This window comes from Lupinus angustifolius, chromosome LG01, assembly GCF_001865875.1.
Source record: "Lupinus angustifolius cultivar Tanjil chromosome LG01, LupAngTanjil_v1.0, whole genome shotgun sequence".
NCBI lineage: Eukaryota > Viridiplantae > Streptophyta > Magnoliopsida > Fabales > Fabaceae > Lupinus > Lupinus angustifolius.
This window is the reverse complement of record NC_032009.1, coordinates 25,475,317-25,498,217: the sequence shown is the minus strand read 5'-3', so window position 1 is coordinate 25,498,217 and position 22,901 is coordinate 25,475,317. Positions and strand designations below refer to the sequence as shown.

The following is a 22,901-nucleotide window of genomic DNA, read 5'->3' as shown; positions in this document are numbered from 1 at the left end:
CTATAGGCTTTGCTGTCATTTTCATGGGATTCTACAGATTTTAATTTTATAATAAGGAAAATGATATATCCTTTTACTAATTCTCCCTACCAATAACAAAATAATATGTATCACAATAAGATGCTTTAATTATTAATGATTGAATTACAAGTGACATATATTATTTTTTGTGGGTAGAAGGATTAGTAAAAAGATTTAGTAGGAGGATATAACAATACTCTTATAATAATAATTAAGCATACAATTATTTTTTGGACTCTATATTGTTCTATTGGAATTGAAAAATAAAACATATTAAAAAAAGAGAATAAATTTAGTACAGTTTGAATTTTATAGATTTCTCATATATCCAAATTATGTTCACATTAGTGAAATTAATTTTTCAATTTTTTACATCATAAAAAACTCTGTAATTTTATACATACATTATACTGATTCTGTGAGAAATAAGTGTAATTTTTTAAACAAAAAATATAATTAAATTAAACAAAATATAATATATTGTGTAAACATTTATAAATAGTGTAGTAGTTAATACATTTTCATTATGTTTTGTTTATTACAATGTAATATACATTTTATTTAAGTAATATCTCATTAGAATTATTGATGCATCTTATAATAAAATAAAATTAATGAAAAATTAACTCGTATATTATTTGGATTTATTCCTACAATATATCATATTTTGTTTAACTTAATTATATTTATCATCTGTTTTTTTGTTTAAAAGATCACAATTATTTCTTAGATGGAATAATGTGTTAAGTATATATAAAAATTAGATAATTTTACTGGTGTAAAGAGTAGATTGATAATTTATATAATTCACTAAAATTCATGGGTTAAGACTATAATTTACTCTAAATTTTTTATTCATTCTTTGTCAGCCTACTTTTGATCCTACATAATAACTATAGCTTGTTAAAGCATGTTATTATTATTATTTTTCAGAGAGAAAACCATAGATTATTGTTCTCCTTATTAGCATGAAATGCAGCCAATGGGATAGCTTGTCCTAATTACCATGCATGGTTTTGCAGCTATGTTCCACAGTAAAAATCAAAGGTAATGTAGCAAAGTTACTCAATTAAACGACGCATGTGTGCTGATGTCAACATCTGGTTGATAAACATGTTCCAGACAGGAAAATATACACTATCCGATTAAACATCTAGCTAGTTCAGTCTTTTAGGACTACTGTCTTGTTTCAAAGGGAAAAACAAATGTTGGAGGAACATTTCTTCAACTAACAAGCCTCAACCCTAACAGAATCTGCTAAACCAACTAGTCTCGGGAAACACAAGCATGAATAATCGATTAATGATATTTGTAAAAAAATTAAATAAAAAGTTACATTACTCCTGTACTCAGCTTTATTTTCTTTTTACTAATTGTGTTGTAAATTTATAATAAAATGTAAATCACATTAATCAAAATTATGATGAATTTGTGATTGGTTCATGTATCATATGCAATCATTCTCTTAAATAGAGTTTCGAGTTCAAATGTTACACATAGGAAAAAGAAATAAACCTATGGAGTAGTTAATTCTACAATATCTTGAGTGTTTTTGACTTATCTCATATGAAAGGATACTCGTAACTAAAAAAATTAACCAAAATTAGTTGAAAGTTCATCTTTCCAAAATCACCATAAGCAATCAACACCTTTTTTAAGTTTTGAAATATTCACTCTATCACTATTATAAGTTACACAAAATTATTACTTTCTTGAGTTTCTTCTCCTGTGTTTATCCCGTTTTTATACTAAAATTTGCTCTTAATTTTTTGTCTCACTTTCATTCCTTAACTGTCTTTAATATGAGGGACCAATTTGAGACATAAAAATTAAAGAAGCAAAGTGAAAAACAATTAACTTAAGAGACCAAAATAACCTATAAGTTAGTTTAAGTCACATTATATAGACCAACAACACGTAGTTAATTTTTGTTTACTTGACTTAAATGAAATATTCTCATTTGGTATTGAAGTATTCATTAGTTGATGAGAATAAAATATTTCATGAGGAAATAAATTTTATTCAACTACTAAAATCATGACATATATCATATTTAATTATTTTTTACAAAAATATTTTTAAAATAAAACAAAATAATATATACATCATACTTTTATTAGCTAAAGAAGATAAATTATTTAGGAAATACTTTATTCAGTTAGTTTTTCATCTTCTCCTAAAAGACAAAAAAAAAAAACAACTCTTTAACTAGTCTGGCCATGTATGAGTTATGGATATTGATTTATCCAATTGGAGATCACTATTGTTTTTCTCGAGAAAATAAAGATAGGTAAAATCTTTAACGGAGACAAATAAGAAAGTCAATAAATGTGACTTAGAATCGTAAAATGACTGAAAACGGAATCTTTTAAAAAATGCATTATTATCAATAATAGAGGAATTGACAATATCTGTATTAGACTATTAGGTATAAGGTGAGATGAGTATACCTTAAAAACTGAAATATTTTGATAAGTTCATTTATTAAGATTGAATCATAATCATATTACAATACAATTTTGTTATGAAGTCAGTTAATAAATTGTATTGTGTTGTTGGCTTCGTCCTCTTTAATTTCTTAGGAAATCATGTTGGTGCAAATCCTAAAAGGATCTCTAATTGGTCTCCTATCATTGATTCATTTAAAAAGAAACTTTCCCTTCGGAAGCACAAGCTCATCTCCTTTGGCAGTAGGGTAACTCTTCTAAACTCAGTATTATGTTATCTACCTATCTATTTATTTTTTCATTTTTAAAGCCCAATTTCTGTTATTAATATGATTGATAAAATTCAAAGACGTTTCCTTTGGGGAAAGGGTGATGAGAGAAAAGGAATACATTGGGTGAGGTGGGTGAAAGTTTGTAGGCCTAAAGATGAAAGTGGTCTTGGGTTGGGAATCTTATTCCTATTTAACTTAGCTCTTTTAGGAAAATGGAGATGGCGTTTGTTATATGAGAGGAAGTCTCTTTGGATAAAAGTTTTAAAATTGAGATATGGGGATGAGTTTTTAAGAAGTGGAGGGTGGTGAATTAGAGTGTTTCAAGATGAGTTCTTCTTGGTGGAGAGAGTTAGGCAATCTTAGCCAGTCCAATGAGGGAATAGGTTGTAGTTGGGTAAAAGATGGTGTTCGTAGATCTTTAGGTTGTAACTCTTATATTAAATTTTGGACTGATTTATGGGTGGGGAGAGATACCCTTAGAAATTCCTTGGAGCATACACTAGAGAATGAACTTGTTTGTTTGGGAAGAAGAAGAATATGAAAATCTCTTAAGATTCCTCCACATCTCTACGCCTAAACAACACACTGTTGATTCTTGGACTTTGATTCATGACGTAAGTGAGCAATACTCGGTCAGGAATGCTTACTAATCTTTGCATCATGTGGAAGGAAATGCTTAGTATGGAGGATTGTTTTGGATGGGGTACCAAGTAGAGTGAACTTTGCTCATAGAGGTGGATTAAATGCTCAAGATCCTCTCATTTGTTCTCTTTGGGGTGAGTTGGAGGAAACTACTAATCACTTGTTTTTTTTTTCTTATTCAATATCCTATCTTGTTTGGCAAAAGTTTTATTCTTTCTTTGGTCTTGCATCTATCATTCATAATGATGTAATGACTCTTTTTGCATCTCATGAAAACATGATATGATTGGAGATAAGGGTGGCAAAATTATCCATAATCCAAAATTCATCCAAATTAAATTCATCCAAATTCATCCATTAGAACTAATGGATTCAAATGGATATTATCCAATGGATAGTGTTGATAATGGATGAATTCAATCAATCAATTATATCCAATGGATATCCATGGGTAAATCCATTTGGATGGATACCCAGTTCATCCACAATAAAAATAAAAACAATTTTTTCTCCAATTAATTCAATATTAATATAAAAATTATCCTTCACCTTTTTAAGAACAATCCCACACACATTACAAAAGTTGAAAATTGCAATTATGATTTTAAAAAGTGCTTATCAAAAAAGTATAAACGATTTCGGTCTTAGTGTTTACCCCAACATCTTAATACAAAGTTTAAATATATTATTTTGGTTATTCACTAATGTGATAATATAATAACAAAATGAAATATTTCTAGATGTAGACTCTTGCATACAACTTGTGGAAGTCCCAATTATTAGGGGTGTAAGCGATTCCGATTTAAACCATGAAACGATGAAATCGAACCGAACCATAAAATGCGGTTTGGTTCGGTTCCGCAGTTCGGTTCAGTTTTTTTTTATTTGGAACCATTTAAGTTCGGTCCAGTTCACAGTTTTGTAAATTTTAGAACTGTTAGAACTGTTAGAACCGAACCGCATATTAAAAAATACTTATTTTATATTTGGATGGTTAAGCTTTAAAGTTAGGAGTTAAAATATGATTAAGAATTTAGGATTATGAATACATATAGGCCATAAATAAGAGGCAAATAGAAAAATAAAGTAATAAACAAACCTAAATATCTATTATCCATTGAGAAGATAGAAAGAAAAGTAAAAATTAGTACACATTTTGTTACTATTTAGATATGAAATTGATTAAATAAAGAAATTAAGGAACTAAAAGAAAATAAAGAAAGAACTTGACGACATTATTAATGATGTGGAGAATTAGGTGTTACTGTTGAACTAAAGAATTGGTACCAAATTTGGCATTCTTAAATTTTGTTTGACATTGTCCAAGATTTTGTAGACTAAAATTTCAAGTTTGTAGTGCGTTGCGATGTTGAATTATTATTGTTTTACTAGAAAGAGTATTAAATACTTTATTATTCATGTTTTTAGTATTCATTTAGTTTACTCTATACTTTGCAAATTTTGTTCAACGATTTCTTAAAGGATTTTCTTTAAATAAGTTGAAAAACCGCGGAACCGAACCGAAGCATTAATGAACGGTTCAGTTCGGTTCCTAAATAAAATTTGTGGTTAGTCGAGTAGAACTGAACCATATCTTTGTGTTTGGTTCGGTCACTAAATTGCGTCAAAAATCAAATTGAACTTTTATACTCCTACCAATTATGTTGCACCAGAGATTCTTGCCAACAAAAGTACTTATAAAAAAACTTAACAAATTCACATTGTTAAAAGTGCTTATAAAAATAAAACACTTTTTAAAAGTGTGTTAAGAAAATTATTTTTTAAAAGTGTTTCTTAAATGTTTTTTTAAAATTGATATTTAAAAATAGTTTATTAAATAATAATTTTTAAATGAATTTTTCCTTCAAATTGCTTTATTAAAAATGTTTTGTTTAAATTAAAAAAAAAGTGGATTGGATATCCATCCATCCAATCTATTAAAATGGATACATGGATAGAATTGATAAATTAAAATCCATTGGATATGGATGGATTGAGTAATTTAAAAATGTGATGTAATGGATTTATATGGATTGATGGATAGTTTTTCTATCCATCCATTAAGATCCAAATCCAAATCCATTCAAACCCAACCAACTGCCACCCCTAATTGGAGAACAAGAAAAAATAGTTATGAGCGGTTGTTTGTTTTGTGACAATTTGGACTATGTAGCACATTAGGAACAAAGTTATCTTTGATAACTTGAGGTTGCAAATAGAGGAGACGATGGAGCTTATTTTTATGTATTCTTGGAACCTTATTAATGCTCGTTTTTCTTTTGTCTCTTATGTTGATTGAGTGAAACATCTATCAACTTGTCTTTCTCTTTGTTAATTATAGGGATTATATGTTTAGGAAAATCACTTTGTTCTCCTAATATTTTTATCTCTTGTTTAATAAAGTTTTCATTGCTCATAATTTTTTTTTTGCTTTATGATTTTTCTTGATCTCTTCATTTCTGTTGATTTATTCTCCTCCATACATTTCTATACCACCTTAAACAATATGTATTACATTAAAAAAATATGTATCTATATTTTTATACTATAATAAAATTAAAATATGATGTAACTACTATCATAAAGCAATTTCTACTTTTGTGTTTTCCTTTAACGTTTTTTAATTTTTACAAAAATCATATAATCCTAAATAATCACCACCAACACACTAATCAACCATCTCACCATAAATTGATCATTTTATAATAAAGATAAAATATTATAATATAAAGTTAATACAATATAAAATAATTGTAATATAAAATACACCACTAAAAAAATATATTAATTTTATAAAATAAAATATTTAGTACCAAAATATCAATACACTAATCTTATAATTTCTTAATGATAAGCTATTTTGTATGTATTTTTATGTTTAAAGTTAACCTAAAACTCTCTCACCAACCTTTTTATCTCCACCCAAATAGTGTCACACTCACCACTCACTCATTCTCACTTTCCAAACTGAAAAATGGAACCAGACGCATTCACTTCCACCCTTTTCAAGTGGGACCCACGTACCGTCCTTCCAACACCTCCTCCTCCACCCAACCGCCACCAGATTCTGGACTACACCGTTCCCCCTCCGGTGGCTCATCCGGCGAGATCACTACTGGGTGGGTTAGAGGACGTTTTCCACGCTTACGGCGTCAGGTACTACACGGCGGCGAAGGTGGCGGAGCTGGGGTTCACGGCGAACACCCTTGTGGATATGAAGGATGAAGAGCTTGATGACATGATGAACAGCCTCTCACAAATTTTTCGGTGGGATCTTCTCGTTGGAGAGCGTTATGGCATCAAAGCCGCCGTTAGAGCTGAGCGAAGACGCATTGACGACCAGGAAATGAAGCGGCGCAACCTACTAACCGCCGATGCAACCACCACCAACGCTCTTGATGCTCTCTCTCAAGAAGGTAACCTGAAAATGCATTACATATAAAATATAATACAAATTTATAGTTTCAGTTCTTTTAGCTCTATCCTGTTATGTTTTAACACAATGGTTGAGTACTTTTCAAAATATAGAAAATATTGAAGTATGTTTTGTTTTTTTCCTATTGAACCTTTCTTATCTAGCTGATTTTAGCATAAACATTGTCAGCTACTTATTTTCAAAGTTTGGTATCTATATATTGAGTAATAATCAAAGGGTTATAGCCTGTGTAGCGTTCACTGTTTATTACACTAAATTTAAGAAGGCCTTGACTATATAGTCCTAGCTAGATTTGTAGCACTGAAAAAAATTAAAACAAGGTTTGACTAATTTGTGGCACTGTTTCATTAAACTACTGTTCTGTTTTTAAAATCATTTGGTTCCTATTTTTGGATGAAAATTTAATTATTTTCTTAGTGAGACTCACTTGTCTATTTATTAATATATAGTTATATTGTTTTTGTTAACCATTATCCTCATCATAACTAATTTTGTTAATAAAAAAAGTTTGCTCTTGTTTATGAAGAGTTTTCACCTTAAGGTTTCTGTATATACAATGATACATGCATGTATAGTGTTGTTACATAATATTTAATTTATCTAAATGGAAAGAATCTATTAACCCTTATTGATAGGGTTGTCGGAAGAGCCAGTAGTGCAGCAAGAAAAGGAAGCAGTAGGGAGCACATGGGAGGTGGTTGTTGCGGCGGAGAGGAGGAAGCAGCAACAAAGGAGGAGGAGAACAAGAATGAAGGTGAATAATCATAATCATCATAATGAGAATGAAGATCCTGAAGATGAGGAAGGAGAAGAAGATGATGAAGGGAACAATAATGGTGGTGGTGAGAGACAGAGAGAGCACCCATTCATTGTGACTGAGCCTAGGGAGGTTGCACGTGGAAAGAAGAACGGTTTGGATTATCTCTTTCATCTCTATGAGCAATGCCGTGAGTTCTTGATCCAGGTTCAGCATATCGCCAAGGATCGTGGTGAAAAATGCCCTACCAAGGTATTGTATTATTTTTCTGAATAAATATCTAATATCTCAAATCATATCTCATATTAGTAATAATGAATATTTAAAACTTTCAATTCATATGAAATGTTTTCATAGACATAAAACATTGATTAGGGATAACTATTGTTTTTAAGAAAATAATATATATATTGTTCATTGAATGGTGTTTTCTCTCCCTCTCTTGCCTTTGTACTGAGCCACTGATAAGTTCTGGTCATGACCCGTTTGCACTAGCCAGCACTCACTCTGAGGGTATGACACTAGCTCATGCATGCGAGCTAGCTAGTATGACTTGATTTTTTTAACTTTATAAGAACAAAAAAATCTGTACATGATATAAAACAAGTAGCCCCAAACAGTATCATTTCTTCAAACTTTGATCACATATTAATAAGTTAGGTTTATATGAATTTATTACAAATTAATTATGAAATTTTGTATTAAATCATTGATCTGGGATCAACCTATAATTTCCCATGACATAACATATTGAGTGATGCAAGATGTTGGAAGTAACACGTGACAAGTCAGGGACCATTTTTTGTCCTTATAGTAAGGCGGAACTGTCCAATCTCAAGGTGGAACCACATGGGATTGAAGAGCATCCCTCTCCAGTACTAGGAATGTGAGGGGACAATTATTTAAAATTATTAATTTATAAAAAAATAAAATATAAATCATTGAATTTTTGTTATTGTCATGTGTCATAATCACACATATGCATTGTAAAACGACTCGATGGGGTTAGAGTCTTGCGTGTTCCCATTTGCACCTTACTACACCCACCAAATTCTTAGGTGTTCTCATATCATTATGCACTCGTTGTCCCATATCACTAGAATTTATGAACTTAGATGTGTTATTCAAGCCCTAAATCTTACAAAGCACTCTTATAGGAATATTAGTTCGTCATTTTATTTATGTGGTTATTAAAATACTTTCGTTTTTAACTATCAATCTTTTAATGTAGCGGGTATCTTAGGTTTAATTAAGGAGTAAATATCCTCTTCATTAATAGAGATATAAGTATTATAAAAACAAAGAAAAAATAATATGATAAAAAATATTTTTATCATTTTATATATAATAAAATAACACTTTTATCATTAAAAATATAAGGGAAATCAAATTCTTATCTATGGAGATTATCTTTGTTGTTAATTAAATTCTGGTTCAGAGTATAATTTAATGCTTTGGGTTCCTCACATGGAACGTTGCAGAATGGTATTTAAGTTCTCTCATTTGCCTCAGGAATTTTTCCCAACGAAGATTTAGAGGATAAAACATAAATATTAAAAGTCATGTACTATAAATCAAAATTTTACGAATTCCCCGATGTAACATTTAGCATTTTTCTTTAAAATATTAATATATCATCAAGGCTTAATTAATATAATTGATATACAACCATTTTTTAAGCTGTCATAGCTTTGATGTCTACAATGGTCAAATAATTAATCTTTGGCGATTCACTGTGCATTTTATTTCTCAATTATTTAAACAATATTTATTTTTTATCCACAATTGTTAGCAAGATTCAAACCCTTAATCTCATTCTCTGTTCTTTAAACTTATTCACCTTAACCATTCTCGCGACTCTCATATCATTAGTATAATATAATAGTGAAAGATTAGTGTACACATGAACTGTGAATCTTTACTGATATGAAGAAATTAAAAAAATGTAGGTGACAAATCAAGTATTCAGGTTCGCTAAGAAAGCAGGAGCTAGCTACATTAACAAGCCCAAAATGCGTCACTACGTGCACTGTTACGCGTTACACTGTCTTGACGAGGAAGTATCAAATGAACTAAGAAGGGCATTCAAAGAGAGAGGAGAAAACGTTGGAGCATGGAGACAAGCATGTTACAAGCCACTTGTGGAAATAGCATCACTTCAAGGTTGGGACATTGATGCTATATTCAATGCACATCCTCGTCTTTCAATATGGTATGTTCCAACAAAGCTTCGTCAACTTTGTCATGCTGAAAGGAACATTAATGGTGCATCTAGTTCTGTCTCTGTTGTCACCACTCACCATCTTCCTAATTTCTAAACTTGTACTTTTTTATATGCTTAAGAAGTTTTAGGAGTTGCTGAGTTAGTTATAAAGAATGTGGTTATTAAGGGGACTTTTTAATCATGAAAAACTTGGGTTACGTAGGTTAGTTTGTCTTATGAATTACCTAGTAATTTAGATGCACTTTTGTTGTGTTCATTTATCAGTTTGGAGACAATGCCTCGTTTTCTTACTAGTGTTACATTACTATTATTTAAGGGATTTCGGTATTTAAGGACATATTTAGAATCCATTTTTTTGGTAATGACACATTTTAATTTTCTCTTAAAAAGGGCACATTTAGTTTATTTAAAAGGGATAAGTTGGTAATAGAAATTGATGTTTTTATACTATTCATGTGTATGAATAAATGTGCGATCATCTATTTGTAATGCAAACTTACAACGTTTTGGTAAATTAACATGTGTTATTAAACACACTAAAAACGTGTTAGGATTAATAGCATGTGGATTGTCTGATAGTTAGCTTCCGTGCAAACTGTTAAACATTTGCATTTATTTCATTTTATTTAGTGTTCTTGTAGCCCAATTTTTTCTTCTTTTGATAAGCTGTATTTTACAACAACAAATCTTATATTGCGCACATAAATTAATATTTATGTATTGAGAGCATAAAGATTCATACATAGTTATTATATTATTCATTTGAATTATTTACTTTTTTTAAAAAGCCAAAAATATTAAATAGAGTGAATTACACTGGCACCTTCTCGCGAAATTACATAAATCACCCCTCAATTTTTTACACCTACACAAACCTCATCATTTTGTATACTTTCATTACACTGACAACCCCTGAATGTGAAATAAGTGTAATTTTTTAAACAAATTTTTTGATAAATGCAATTTAGTTAAACAAAATATGGTATATTGTGAAGACAAGTCCAAATAATATATGAGTTAATACATATTTATCATTTTTGGTTCGTTACGATATAGTATAAGAGCGATTTAAACAATATATCTTTGAAATTGTTGATGCATTTTGTAAAAAAAAAATAATAAAGATACATTGATTTGTATATTATTTGGATTTGTCTCTACAATATATTATGTTTTGTTTAACTTAATTTCATTTATGATATTTTTTGTTTAAAAAATTTATATTTATTTCTCATGCGGGGTGGTCAGTGTAATGAAAGTGTAAAACATAGGGGGTTTTGTGTAGGTGTAAAAAAGTGAGGGGTGGTTTGTGTAATTTCACTAAAACTTAGGGGTGTCAGTGTAATTTACTCTATTAAATATGAATGGTGAATGATGTAATATAATTATGTATAAAATCTATCCTTCTCATAAATTAATAGTTACTAAGTTAGTTGACCCTTATTATTTTTTGTATCCTTTGGTTGATTATAAGTGATATATCTGGGCCTAATTGTATCGTGAGCTCATTAGCTTTCAACTTGGGCAAGTTTGCACACCCGAAATCTTTAAAACTGATCTTCTCACTTTCCGTTCACTCTTTATCTATATATGGCTTGATTACATAAATCTAACACACTCATTGTTGGTTCATTTTTGCTTAAAGAGAAAGTCAAATTTCAAAACTATATTGTTCTCGCATTAGATTAGGATATATTCACTATCCAGTGATAATATAAATATCTAAAAATGAATTAATCAAATAAAAGTTAGTGATTGGTCTCATACAACTGATAGATACATGGGTTTCTTAATCATATTATCATAACGTCAGAGGTTCCAATTATATGGTACGTATAAAAAGATTTTATTGAAAGAGAATGTACCAACTTTGATGATATTTTCACCTTTTATAATAATTGGTGCTCGGCTTTTGATTAGAGGGTGCCCTTAGACACACAAAATAATAATAAAAAATAGTTGATAGAAAGGACACATAATTTTTTTTAGTAGGATGGACACTATTAGGCTAAGCTAGAACATAAGTATCACTAATTATTGATTCCAATATACTATAAGTTTTTGCGTAAATCATATGCATCTTTCTTTCATTAAAGACAAACCTATTTAAGTTGGATATGACCAACAAATTTTTTACTATTGTATTCCCCTCAATAGCCTATGATAAATTTTAGGAAGAGCCAATATTTTGTGTATGGCCACCAAGGAAATCCCTCAATAGACAACCAATAATGTAACTAATTCATTTCATGGCATAAAAATCATCAAAGTTGGTTAATTATGTTTTTTTGTCAACAAACCTTCTTCATAAGAAGACTGAGTTTCAACTTTCAAACTACGCTCTCATACTAAACGAACCGAGCTAATAGATAATGACATGGTTCTTGATGAGGATAAAGTAGCCCCCGCTTTAGGAGAGCATCCTTAGTAGGAATCCTAAACTGAAAAGGTCTCCAAGAAAAGATAGTGACTTTTAAGGGTGTTTTTGAATTCCAAAGTGGATGAAGATGATTGATGTTGTGATATAATTGTTGATGATGCTGAGTGAGTAGATTATAAGCAAATTTGAGCGAGTGCTGGTTAGAAATATCATGGCCCAATTCTCACGAATTGATAACATTTTCCCAAAGCACGCCTTTTAGAAGTTCCTGCAAAAAAGAATCAATTAGTTCAAGTTCCTAGGTAAAAAGATGACGCCTCCAAGTGAGGTTCCAAACCCAAATTCCCTCGACCCATCTTCCTAGCTCGTTAAGTAAGAATTTTAGTGCAGGTTTAGAGAATAAAGTCTTCTAAACCTAGTTAACAAATTTTCAGAACACAACCGATTATCCCTGCCAAAACCTAGTTTTAGTCCTATCCCCGAACATAACCAATGATTATCACCATGACCACGAAAAGATAGATCACCTAAATCCAATGTGTTGGGATGTTTGAAATATGTTATTATATAAAGTCTCACATTGCCTAGCATTAGAATAGAGTAAAATATCAATGTTATATATTGGACTCATGTCCCTTGTTATAATGTGCACCAGATATAAGCACCAAATAAAACACTCCATGGGCAGGTGGGCCCGTGGGTGTGCTAGGGTTTCTAATCCTTATTCTATAATAATATCTTAGTAGTCGTTCAACGCTCTCGGGGACGTAGGTACAATTGACTGAATCCCATTAACAAACTCTCTTGTTTCTTCTCTTTTATTTATTCTATGCTCTTTATTTGATTGCTTGTGGCCAACGATACACAACGATCGCTTCTACTGCACCAACAATTGATATTAGAGCTAATTGATAGATGGCTCTTAACCCATATGTCAGATAATGACTAAAGAGAGTGAAGGCATGATGGCTAGACAATGTGTGTCAAAGGTACTGGCAAAGATAAAGTAGATGAGTTGAAGGAGAAGAAAACATGGTAGAACTATGATGAGGGTGATAAATTTTGATCCAGAACCCGAGAAGTTCATGTACTGGGTTAGTATCAAAGTGGAGATATGGACTCATGTGTTGAGTTTGACCCTGATAAGATAAGTGTTGACAATATCTCTGTAGATGCTAAGAGAATGATCTCATTTGAGGTGAGAAGTGGAATATCCTAATTGCGTGTCTAAGACGTCATAGTGAAGAATGTTAATTGTTAGAAAATACACAAAGCACAGAGGCGCTGGTTGACTTTGAGGTAAGGTGTAATATGGGCACTGGTTTTGATGCAAAGTGTAACACGAGCATTTTTAGAGATGCAAAGGTGTGACATGGGTATTGGCTTGGATGTAAGGATGTGACACAAATATTAATTAGCATTAATGCAAGGTGTATGCTGTGGGTATGCTCCTTATGATGGAGTATGATAGTTCTTTTGAACTAGGATTGTCGGAGTAGACAATGATGGTAGCGGTTGAGGCTTTTCAAGGAAGCTCCAAGGTTCAGTTTGACTAAGTATTGAAGAGAACGATTGTTGGTGAACTTTTGTGTAGAGGTTCCAATATATCGAAATACTTCTTAGCAATGGGTGGTTAGGCGGTGTGTTCCATTTGATTGCGGTACAGGAAGTTGCACTACAAGTTTGGAGAGCTTGGCTCCTGGTAACATCGTCAAAGATACTCAGAAGATCTATGCTGTAAGGGAGCAGTTAAAGAGAATTAGACATTGAGCAAAGTGAAAGTCATATATTCGCTAAGGTGAAGATTCTTATGTAGATTTCCTAAGGAATGATATATTCGTCTATTTCAATCAAGGTGAAGATTGTTGGGGATGTTTGAAATATGTTATTATAGGAAGTCCCACATTGCCTAACATTAGAATAGAGTAGAATATCAATGTTATATATTGGACTGGGGTCCCTTGTTATAATGTGCATTAGATATAAGCACCAAATAGAAACACCTTATGGGCTGGTGGGCTCATGAGTGTGCTAGAGTTGATAATCATTATTCTCTAATAATATGTTGGTAGCCGCTCAGAGTTCTCGGGGACGTAGACACAATTGATCGAACCTCATTAACAAATTCTCTTGTTTCTTCTCTTCTATTTATTCTATGCTCTTTATTTGATTGTTTGTAGCAACGCTACAAATGATCGCTTCCTTTACACCAACACATGACCCAAGCAAATTTTCTAAAAAGGGAAGACCTAGATCCAACCTCAGAGGAGATAGCAAAGTCCTAACCATACTTAAAACACAACACTTTACATTAGAGATTCTCCCTCTCGTTAAAGAGACATCAATTCCATTTCCAAAGAAGAGCATGATTAAAAAGGTGAATATCTTTAACCCCTAATCTACTTCTAGACTTAGGAGTACATACTTTATCTCATTTAACCCAATTAGTCATTGTCTTAACCCATATATAATAATATATTCTTTTTATTTCTGAGTTTTCTTTCTAGGTGATGATGAAGGAACTTGAAAACTGGCCATAGAATAGGAAGTGTTGAAAAACTTGAAAGGTATATTGAAAAGATAGAAGTGTACCTTAATTTCAAACTCTTTCATGATTTTATTTTCTATTATACAATTTCCTTCTTTCTAATTTTTCTCATCATAAAAATAATATATATGATATATGTACAATAATTATCATAATAATTATGTCTATAACCATAAATTTTATTCGAATTATATTATTTAATTTGAATAAAATAAAAATAATGACTCTAACATATTTAATTAATGTATGTTTGAACAAAAATTTATAATAATAAGTTGTAAAATGTAAGTGGAATTTTTTGTAGGCAAAAAATAGTTGTATTAATAATGTATCAGGGTACTAACTAATAGAGTATAAATGTTACCATTAGAAAAGTATGAAGAGGAAAGTTAGTAAATTAATACAATTCGACTTGCCATCCATGTATGATAAATCATAGTCAACTTATGCATTTTTTTTATTGATCCATAGCAACAACGTCTTCACTTCTATTAAATTGATGGTGTTCTTGATAGATCTCTTTTTAGAGTTGAAGATAACTTTGTATCCGATTATTGAAATAAATCAAATTATTGTTAATTAAATGAAACAAAGATCACATGTTCCAAAAATTTATGTTTTCATATCTCAAATTAGTTATATTCCATCAAATAATAAAAAACAAATTAATTTCTATTTAAATGATATTTTTCTTAATTATTTGAATTTTTTTATAAGATTGGAACACAATGGAATAACAAATATTGAGAATAATAATCTCGGTTCAACCCTGTTTTATCGTTTCATAACTTTTTGTTGATTGATAAACTGGACAATAAAGTAAGCCGTAAAATGTTTTATCGTTTCGTACACTTTATAAGAAATGTTTCATACACTTGTTGAAACGGAGCCAAAAAAATGTAAGTGGAATAGATAGCCGTAAAGTTTGACATTAGAGGAATTTGGCATGAGCGAGACACTATTGATGGAACAAGCCGAAATGAAGTCTGCGCCCATAGCGTGAAACTATAATTCGAAATTAACTAAAGTCGACGACTTTGACCACGGGTATTGACGTAGTCTTCCAACTTCTTATTATATATATATTATTTAAAATTAAATATATTAAGAAGAATCAAAGAAGTAGTTACTTTAATGATGTAGGTCCTACTAGATTCTTAAGGTCAATAATTCGATTCATGAGAGCGACACTTATTAGGAGGACAAACACAAACCCTCAAAAAAGATAAAAGATTAGTTTCTTATAAAAAAAGTGAAAGAATATCCTTAATAATCCAAAAAAACAAACCATGTAAACATATCTCACAACCTATAAGTAAAAATTAAATGTTTTTTGAATAAATAGCTACCATCCAATAAATATTGTTTCTCACAAGTCAACATTTGAATTTTGACCGAATAAAATATTTATGAATTTAGATATTTAGTAATAACTTACACAAGCCAAATTCATTGATAAAACCTTTTGAGGTTTGTCAAAATTATATCCACGGTGTCTTTAGTTTGAACCGCTAGTCCGCTACACAAACTAGAGTTTTGTACCAAATTATTTTCGGAAATAGAGATGTTTTCTAATGGATTCTAAACACGTTATCTAAAGGGTAGGCTTATGTAAGGATACAAATTAGAGACATACTGAATATAATTTTGACAAAATGTAGAGGAGGGTCGTGTAATTCTCCCAAGATTTTATTAAGTAATTCTAAATATAAATAAAATTGTTTTATGTATATTATTTTGCTATTATCATTTTACTACGTTGAACCAACAAAATATTAGTCTAGTGTTACAAGGTTTCGCTAGATCTTCATGATGACTAAAATGTTAAAGGTTTGATTAATGAGAATGATATTTGTTAGAAAGAGCATACACCTACTCCGAAAGAAATTAGTTCCTTATTCTATAAGTTGCCTTTGGTGGGAAATAATAAGGAGAATCAGATTCCTCTCTAGAAAGAAAATTGGTTTCTTGTCTCATGTGAGAAGAAAACATAAAGTATGAGAGTTTTTTTCCATTTACTATAATGTCTTTAGCTTTATAGAACGCTCATTATTATTTATAAAGGTAAAATTGTCTTTTTAATAAAAAAACATATTTTCTATCTTTTCGAATTTTTTTATATATCTTTCCTACCGAATAATTCTTATAATTAACTTATTTTCTCATTTTTTCTTTCTGCTCGTACTCTTTCCTTTTTTTTTCTTCTCTCAATGTTGTTATTAAGGACAAGCTCTTCCATCTTATGATCAAGTATTGTGGCTCCACATAGAAGCAATCTGGAGGACAATACATGCAGGCTTCATTTGGTTGAGTTGAGAAAGAGAGGAAAGAAGTTGAGGAGATAAAATTGTATAGAAAATGAATATTTCTTTTGTTTAGTTGAAAAGAGAGTAAGGGGGATAAAAATAAAAAGTATATGAGATTCACCAAAATTTTCTCTCTCCACATATGGGAAGGATATCACCTTTCCCAAGATTTGGTGTCCCATTATGTACCAATCCTATCAAAAAGTGTCAACTAGTTAAGAAAAAAATCATAAAAACATCAAATAATTTTTTTATTACTTGTTGAAATGTCATTAGCTTAGGGCATGGAGACATGAGTTTTGTGGGACATGTAATCCTTGTTCTCCACATATGAGGAGAAAGTGAGAGGAGGGTACACATCTGCTGTCCCACACTTTGTATCACTCCATGTCCATGGACATGTGATTGGTTAGAAAAAATATATTTAAGTTAAAATTTAATTATTAAATATTTTTATGACCAATCATACGCTTATGGTACATGGAGTAGCACAAAGTGTGGGACAGTAGATGTACTCCCGTAGGAGGATAATGAAATGATAAAATCAACTCCTTTAACCACTCTATATTATTTATTATTTATTTACATACATACATTTTTACCATATTATTTTTTCATTCAAAACACTACGCCAAATATCGTAATAAACATCGGTCATTCAATAGCGCAATTTTGAACGATGCTGTTGAAAATGAGGCGGAAGAACATCAACATCGCATTATTGACAAAACGCTGTTGAACATTAGTAATGTTAGCGCTGGTTTGAATTATTCATGTTTAACAACACATTTGATAGAAAGCGCAGTTGATGTTAATACATACAACAACACATAATTAAGGAAGCGTTGTTGAAGATGACATAGTAACCGCATTTGCTTAATTATGCGCTGTTGTTTTTTTTACTACTTTTTAAACGTCTGAGATATTAATGGTGACAGTTATATGCGTCTCTTCGTTTGTTGAAATATTAATGGTTGAGTGATTATGTGTTTCTTGGTTGTTGAAATATTAATGGTTGAGTGATACATTATGCGTCTCTTCGTTTATTGAAACATTAATGGTATTGTGGTTCACTCATCTATAAATATTATGGTTCACTCAATGTTATATTTCATCAGTAAGAGTATGTGTTTCTATAAGAGTATGTTCATGAAGTTAGGAGGAAGAAAACACAAATTAGTAAAAACAAGAACAATACTGTTGAAAGTGAAAAAGAGAAAAAATGACCCAAATTTGTATAGAGGAGTCGATGAAAAAAATTGTGTTTCTGTTTCAGCATCATGTCAATGGAGTCTTTAACAACTTTTGCTTTTGCAAAAGGACCCAGATTTCAGAAGGAAGGTGATTGTCATACAAGATTTGTGTGAGATGAAAATTTAGTTCAATGATCTCTTTCAATTGAACGAAAATAAAAGGAAAATGACCAATGAATTATTTTTCTTCATCTACATTTCATTAAGTTTATTGATTTCCTTCATGGCAAAAGGACCAAAATTTTAAAAGGAAATCAATGAACTGTTATACAAGATTTGTGTAGAGGAGTCGAAGAAAAAATTACGAAAAGGATTAATTTGTAAAGTATTGAGTTTAATTTATTGAGCTCTTTCAATTTTCAAAACGGTCCCAGATTTGAGAAGAGAAGTGGTTGTTATACAAGATTTGTGTGAGATGAAGTTTTGTAAAGAGGAGTCGAGGGAAAAATTATTTCCTTCATTGAAATCATTTTAATTTTATTCTTAATCTGCCAAATTATTTATTTCATTATATTCACATGTACCAAATCATTTAGTTCATTATAATGTATTTTGCCTCTTTGAATGTTAATAAAACAATTATTTTGGATGTTAATTTCTATTTTTTGTTAATTATTTGGATGATTATTTTCTTTAATAGTTTTTTTGTTCATTATTAATAAATTAAACATAATAAACAAATTCACAATACATGATAAATACAAAAACAAATTAAAAAAATGTAATGTTTAATATTTTTTCAGTTTCGTATTAGTAAACACAATTATATCGTAATCTACTTCATGACAACTTCATCTTATTTAACGTTAATTCATGTTGTATAAATATTTTCTAGTTATGTAAAATACTAATTTAACAGCGCATAACTACGAACACGCTGTTAAATTGGATCAATTAGATTCTATTAAACAACATGACTCTGTAAACATCTATGGGTGTATATTAAATTATATTAATTTAATATACACCTATGACATATATTACTTGGAGAAGAAAAGTGATACACCTATGACTCCACATGGAGTAGAACTCGGTGTTCTATGGGTGGATGCCCATAAGAACAAGGATGGTGTCATCGACAATGAGGAAATTCAAGAAGTAACAAGACGTGTTGTAAGTGCTCATTGTTTAATTATACTTAATGTCCATACTTTATTTATCATAATGTGATTAATTAATATTATGTTTTTTCTTGATTTGTCAGGTTGCCCTAAAAGAAAAGGAGGCAAACCCGAATAGTCGCATAATACTTGACAAGACACTAGGACTCCCTATCTACCCTGGCCGTATCCGAGGTGTAGGATTTGGGATTAGCCAGTGGATATTTGTACCCCATCCAAAGCATGCAACCAAAGCCCAAATGAGCCAGGTTCAAATTCAACTAGATGACCTTATTCAACGGTTCCATGAATTTGAGCAACCAATGAAGGCTAAGGAAGATGAGTGGCAACGACTAGCTAGTAATGCTGTCATTGTTCGTTCAACCGTCAATGAAAGTTGCACACCTGCACCTTACAATATTCTCATTCCGATTTCCATTCCTGAGGTAATTTAGTTAACTTATTTTAATTTAGTCGTTAACTAATTATATGTTTTAACTTACGTACATGGAATCAATTCTTACTTTTCCTAGATACCCCAACTAGTCGAGTAGCGGGTGTTGGGAAAGTGCACAAGTCAGCCGATGTTATGCTGCATAATGCACGTACCAACGCCATCATATGAAGGTCTCGATTGACATTGCAATCAATGATAATGCGTTGCTGTCAATTCCTCTCAAAGAGGATATCTTCACAGTTGGAGGGGCTATAGGCACTTTTGTGGCTTGACCAGTAGACCTTGTTCAAGTAATTCCTCCTAAGGTATGATTTTTCACCTTATGCTCACTCATATTATATATATAATTGATATGTTTTTATTGAATATTTCAGGAAAATGTACATCCCACTCCAAGTAGCACCCAAAAGTCTAGGCCATCTTATGGGGATGTGAGCTCAAAGGCATCTACTGGAGATGTGAGCTCCAAGAAGACTACTAACTACTGTATTCAGCTGTTGGAGCATGTATAGAAGTTGAGAGATGATATGATAATTATATCAATTCCCAAGGAAGTCTTCGGGGATGATATTGATGAACACGTTGGCATCACTGAAGTCCAGAATGTATATAAACATGATTATATAGGTGCAACTATTGTATGTATATATGAGCTAAATTATGTTTTCTTAACTTCTCACTTTTGCATGACGGTGTGTTATAATTAACTAACATTTGTGTTATATGTATTAAGTACTTGTATGAAAATTTTATTAAGGTAAATAAGGAAAATTTGAACGGGGAGTTCTTCCACAGCGTTTCCTTACAGTTGTGCTGTTGATTAGGTATCATTGACAGTGTCATCTTCACTATGCACTATTGATTTTGTATCATTAACAATAAAATCATAATTATGTGTTGTTGAATATACTATCAGACCCTAAAAAATTAAAATGTTTCCACATTCTCATACATTTATCAGCAATCCCAACACTCATTTACTCAGCAGCGAAACACATTTACTCTCAAAATCGACCTCGAAAATCATTCAAACTCAAAATCATTCACTCATTCAACACAAAAAATCATTCACTAATTTTACACGAAAGTCATTCAACACCGATTTCGAAAATTCTTCACTCGTTTAATCTCATTCAACACCAAATCATCATTCATGCATTCAACACTAAATTGAAAGTGAGTTTTTCATATAGTTATTTGCCTTTTTAATTACATTATATTTAGCTTGTATTGAGTTATAGATATTTTCCTTATAAATGAGTGAATGTGATTTCACTCATTTAGCTTGTATTGAGTTGGGGTTTCTGAGTTCCACTCATTTAGCTTACATTATAGTTAGGGTTCCCCCATTTTTAATTACATAATAATGCATTTGCTCTTCTTGGTGAGCTTAACTCCAAGCTTTAGAGATTTATGCTCATTATATTTTTTTCTTAATAGAAAATGAATGAGTGCCAATCGATTAACGAATGAGTGAAGTCATTTATTAGGTTTGCAATTGAGAATAATGAAAATCCTAATAGAATTGTATGTTCTTGCTTAAGACGTTGTTACTCAAACCGAATTACTCCAAATGAGTTAAAAGTTCATTTAGTGTGTCACGATCTTGATCAAAGTTACACATGTTGGACAAGACATGGGGATACGAGAGACGTTATGGATTGTGATGATGAGACGCATATGAAAGACAACTACACAAATGCATATGAAGACGATCGTTTTGAGGAAATGACAAACATTGTCGAAGAGGATCTTCAGGATTGTTCTGAGATGTTTCAGCGGTTGATAAGTGATGTTGAGAAACCATTATATGATGGTTGTACTAAATTCACAAGATTGGCAGCGATGTCAAAGTTGTATAAATTGAAATATGTTAATTGATGGACTGATAAGAGTTTCACCGACTTGCTTGCACTCTGAAAGATATGTTGCCGGAAGATAATGTGCTCCCTTCTCGAAACTATGATGCAAAACAAATGTTATGCTCCATAGGCATGGACTACATTACGATACATGCTTGTGAAAATGATTGCATCTTATCTTTTAATGAGTATGCTTCATTAAAGTTTTGTCCTAAATGTAATGCATCACGATATAAGAAGGAAGACTCAATTTCCAAAAAGGTTGTATGGTATTTTCCCATCAAAGTAAGATTCAAGCGTATGTTTAGCAATGTCAAAGATGCAAAGAAGTTGACATGGCATGATGAAGAAATGATTAAAGATGGCAAGCTTCAGCATCCTGCAGGTTCTCCTCAATGGAGAAAAATTGATCACGACTATCCTAGTTTTGGTCAAGAATCAAGAAATCTACGCCTTGCATTGTCAACAGATGGAATTAACCCACATAGTGTTCAAAGTTGCTCCCACAGTACATGACCGGTGATGTCGGTGATATACAACCTACCCCATTCTCTATGCATGAAGCCCAAATATATGATATTATCTATGTTCATTTCTGGAGCTAAACAATCAGGAAATGACAAACATATATTTGGCTCCATTAATTGAAGACTTGAAGCCAATGTGAGAGACAAACATAAATGTACATGATGCGTATAGGGAAGAAAACTTCAACTTGAGAGCTTTGTTGTTCGGCATAATTAGTGATTTCCCTGCATATGGTAATCTATCTGGATATAGTACAAAAGGACATTTTGCATGCCCTATATGTGAAGACAATACTCATTCAATTAGGTTAGAATACTATAAGAATAATGTCTTCCTTGACCATCGTAGATTTTTTCCCTTCAGATCATCACTATCGACGATGGAGAAAAGCATTTGATGGAAACAATGAAGAAGGACGTACTCTTTTGTCGTTAGCAGGTGACCAATTGTTTCAAAAGCTAAAGGGTTTGAATACTAACTTTGGTAAACCTTTTGCAAAAGAAATTGTCACAAGTGGGTAGAAGAAAAGGTCAATCTTCTTCGAATTGCCATATTGGAGTTCATTATATGTAAGACATTTCCTCATTGTTATGCATGTTGAAAAAAATGTGTTTGAAAGTCTCCTTAGTATCTTACTCAATGTCCCTGGTAAGACCAAAGATGGCTTG

The 22,901-nt window shown here is 31.2% G+C and overlaps 1 protein-coding gene across 1 annotated transcript; it reads left to right on the top strand.

Annotated features, from left to right (window-relative positions):
- On the top strand, positions 6,277-10,092 carry LOC109358304 (protein UNIFOLIATA-like). Its single transcript, XM_019602464.1, has 3 exons — positions 6,277-6,798; positions 7,454-7,827; positions 9,525-10,092. Exons 1-3 carry the CDS (start codon positions 6,357-6,359, stop codon positions 9,891-9,893), a joined length of 1,185 nt encoding a protein of 394 aa, XP_019458009.1. The 5' UTR covers positions 6,277-6,356; the 3' UTR covers positions 9,894-10,092.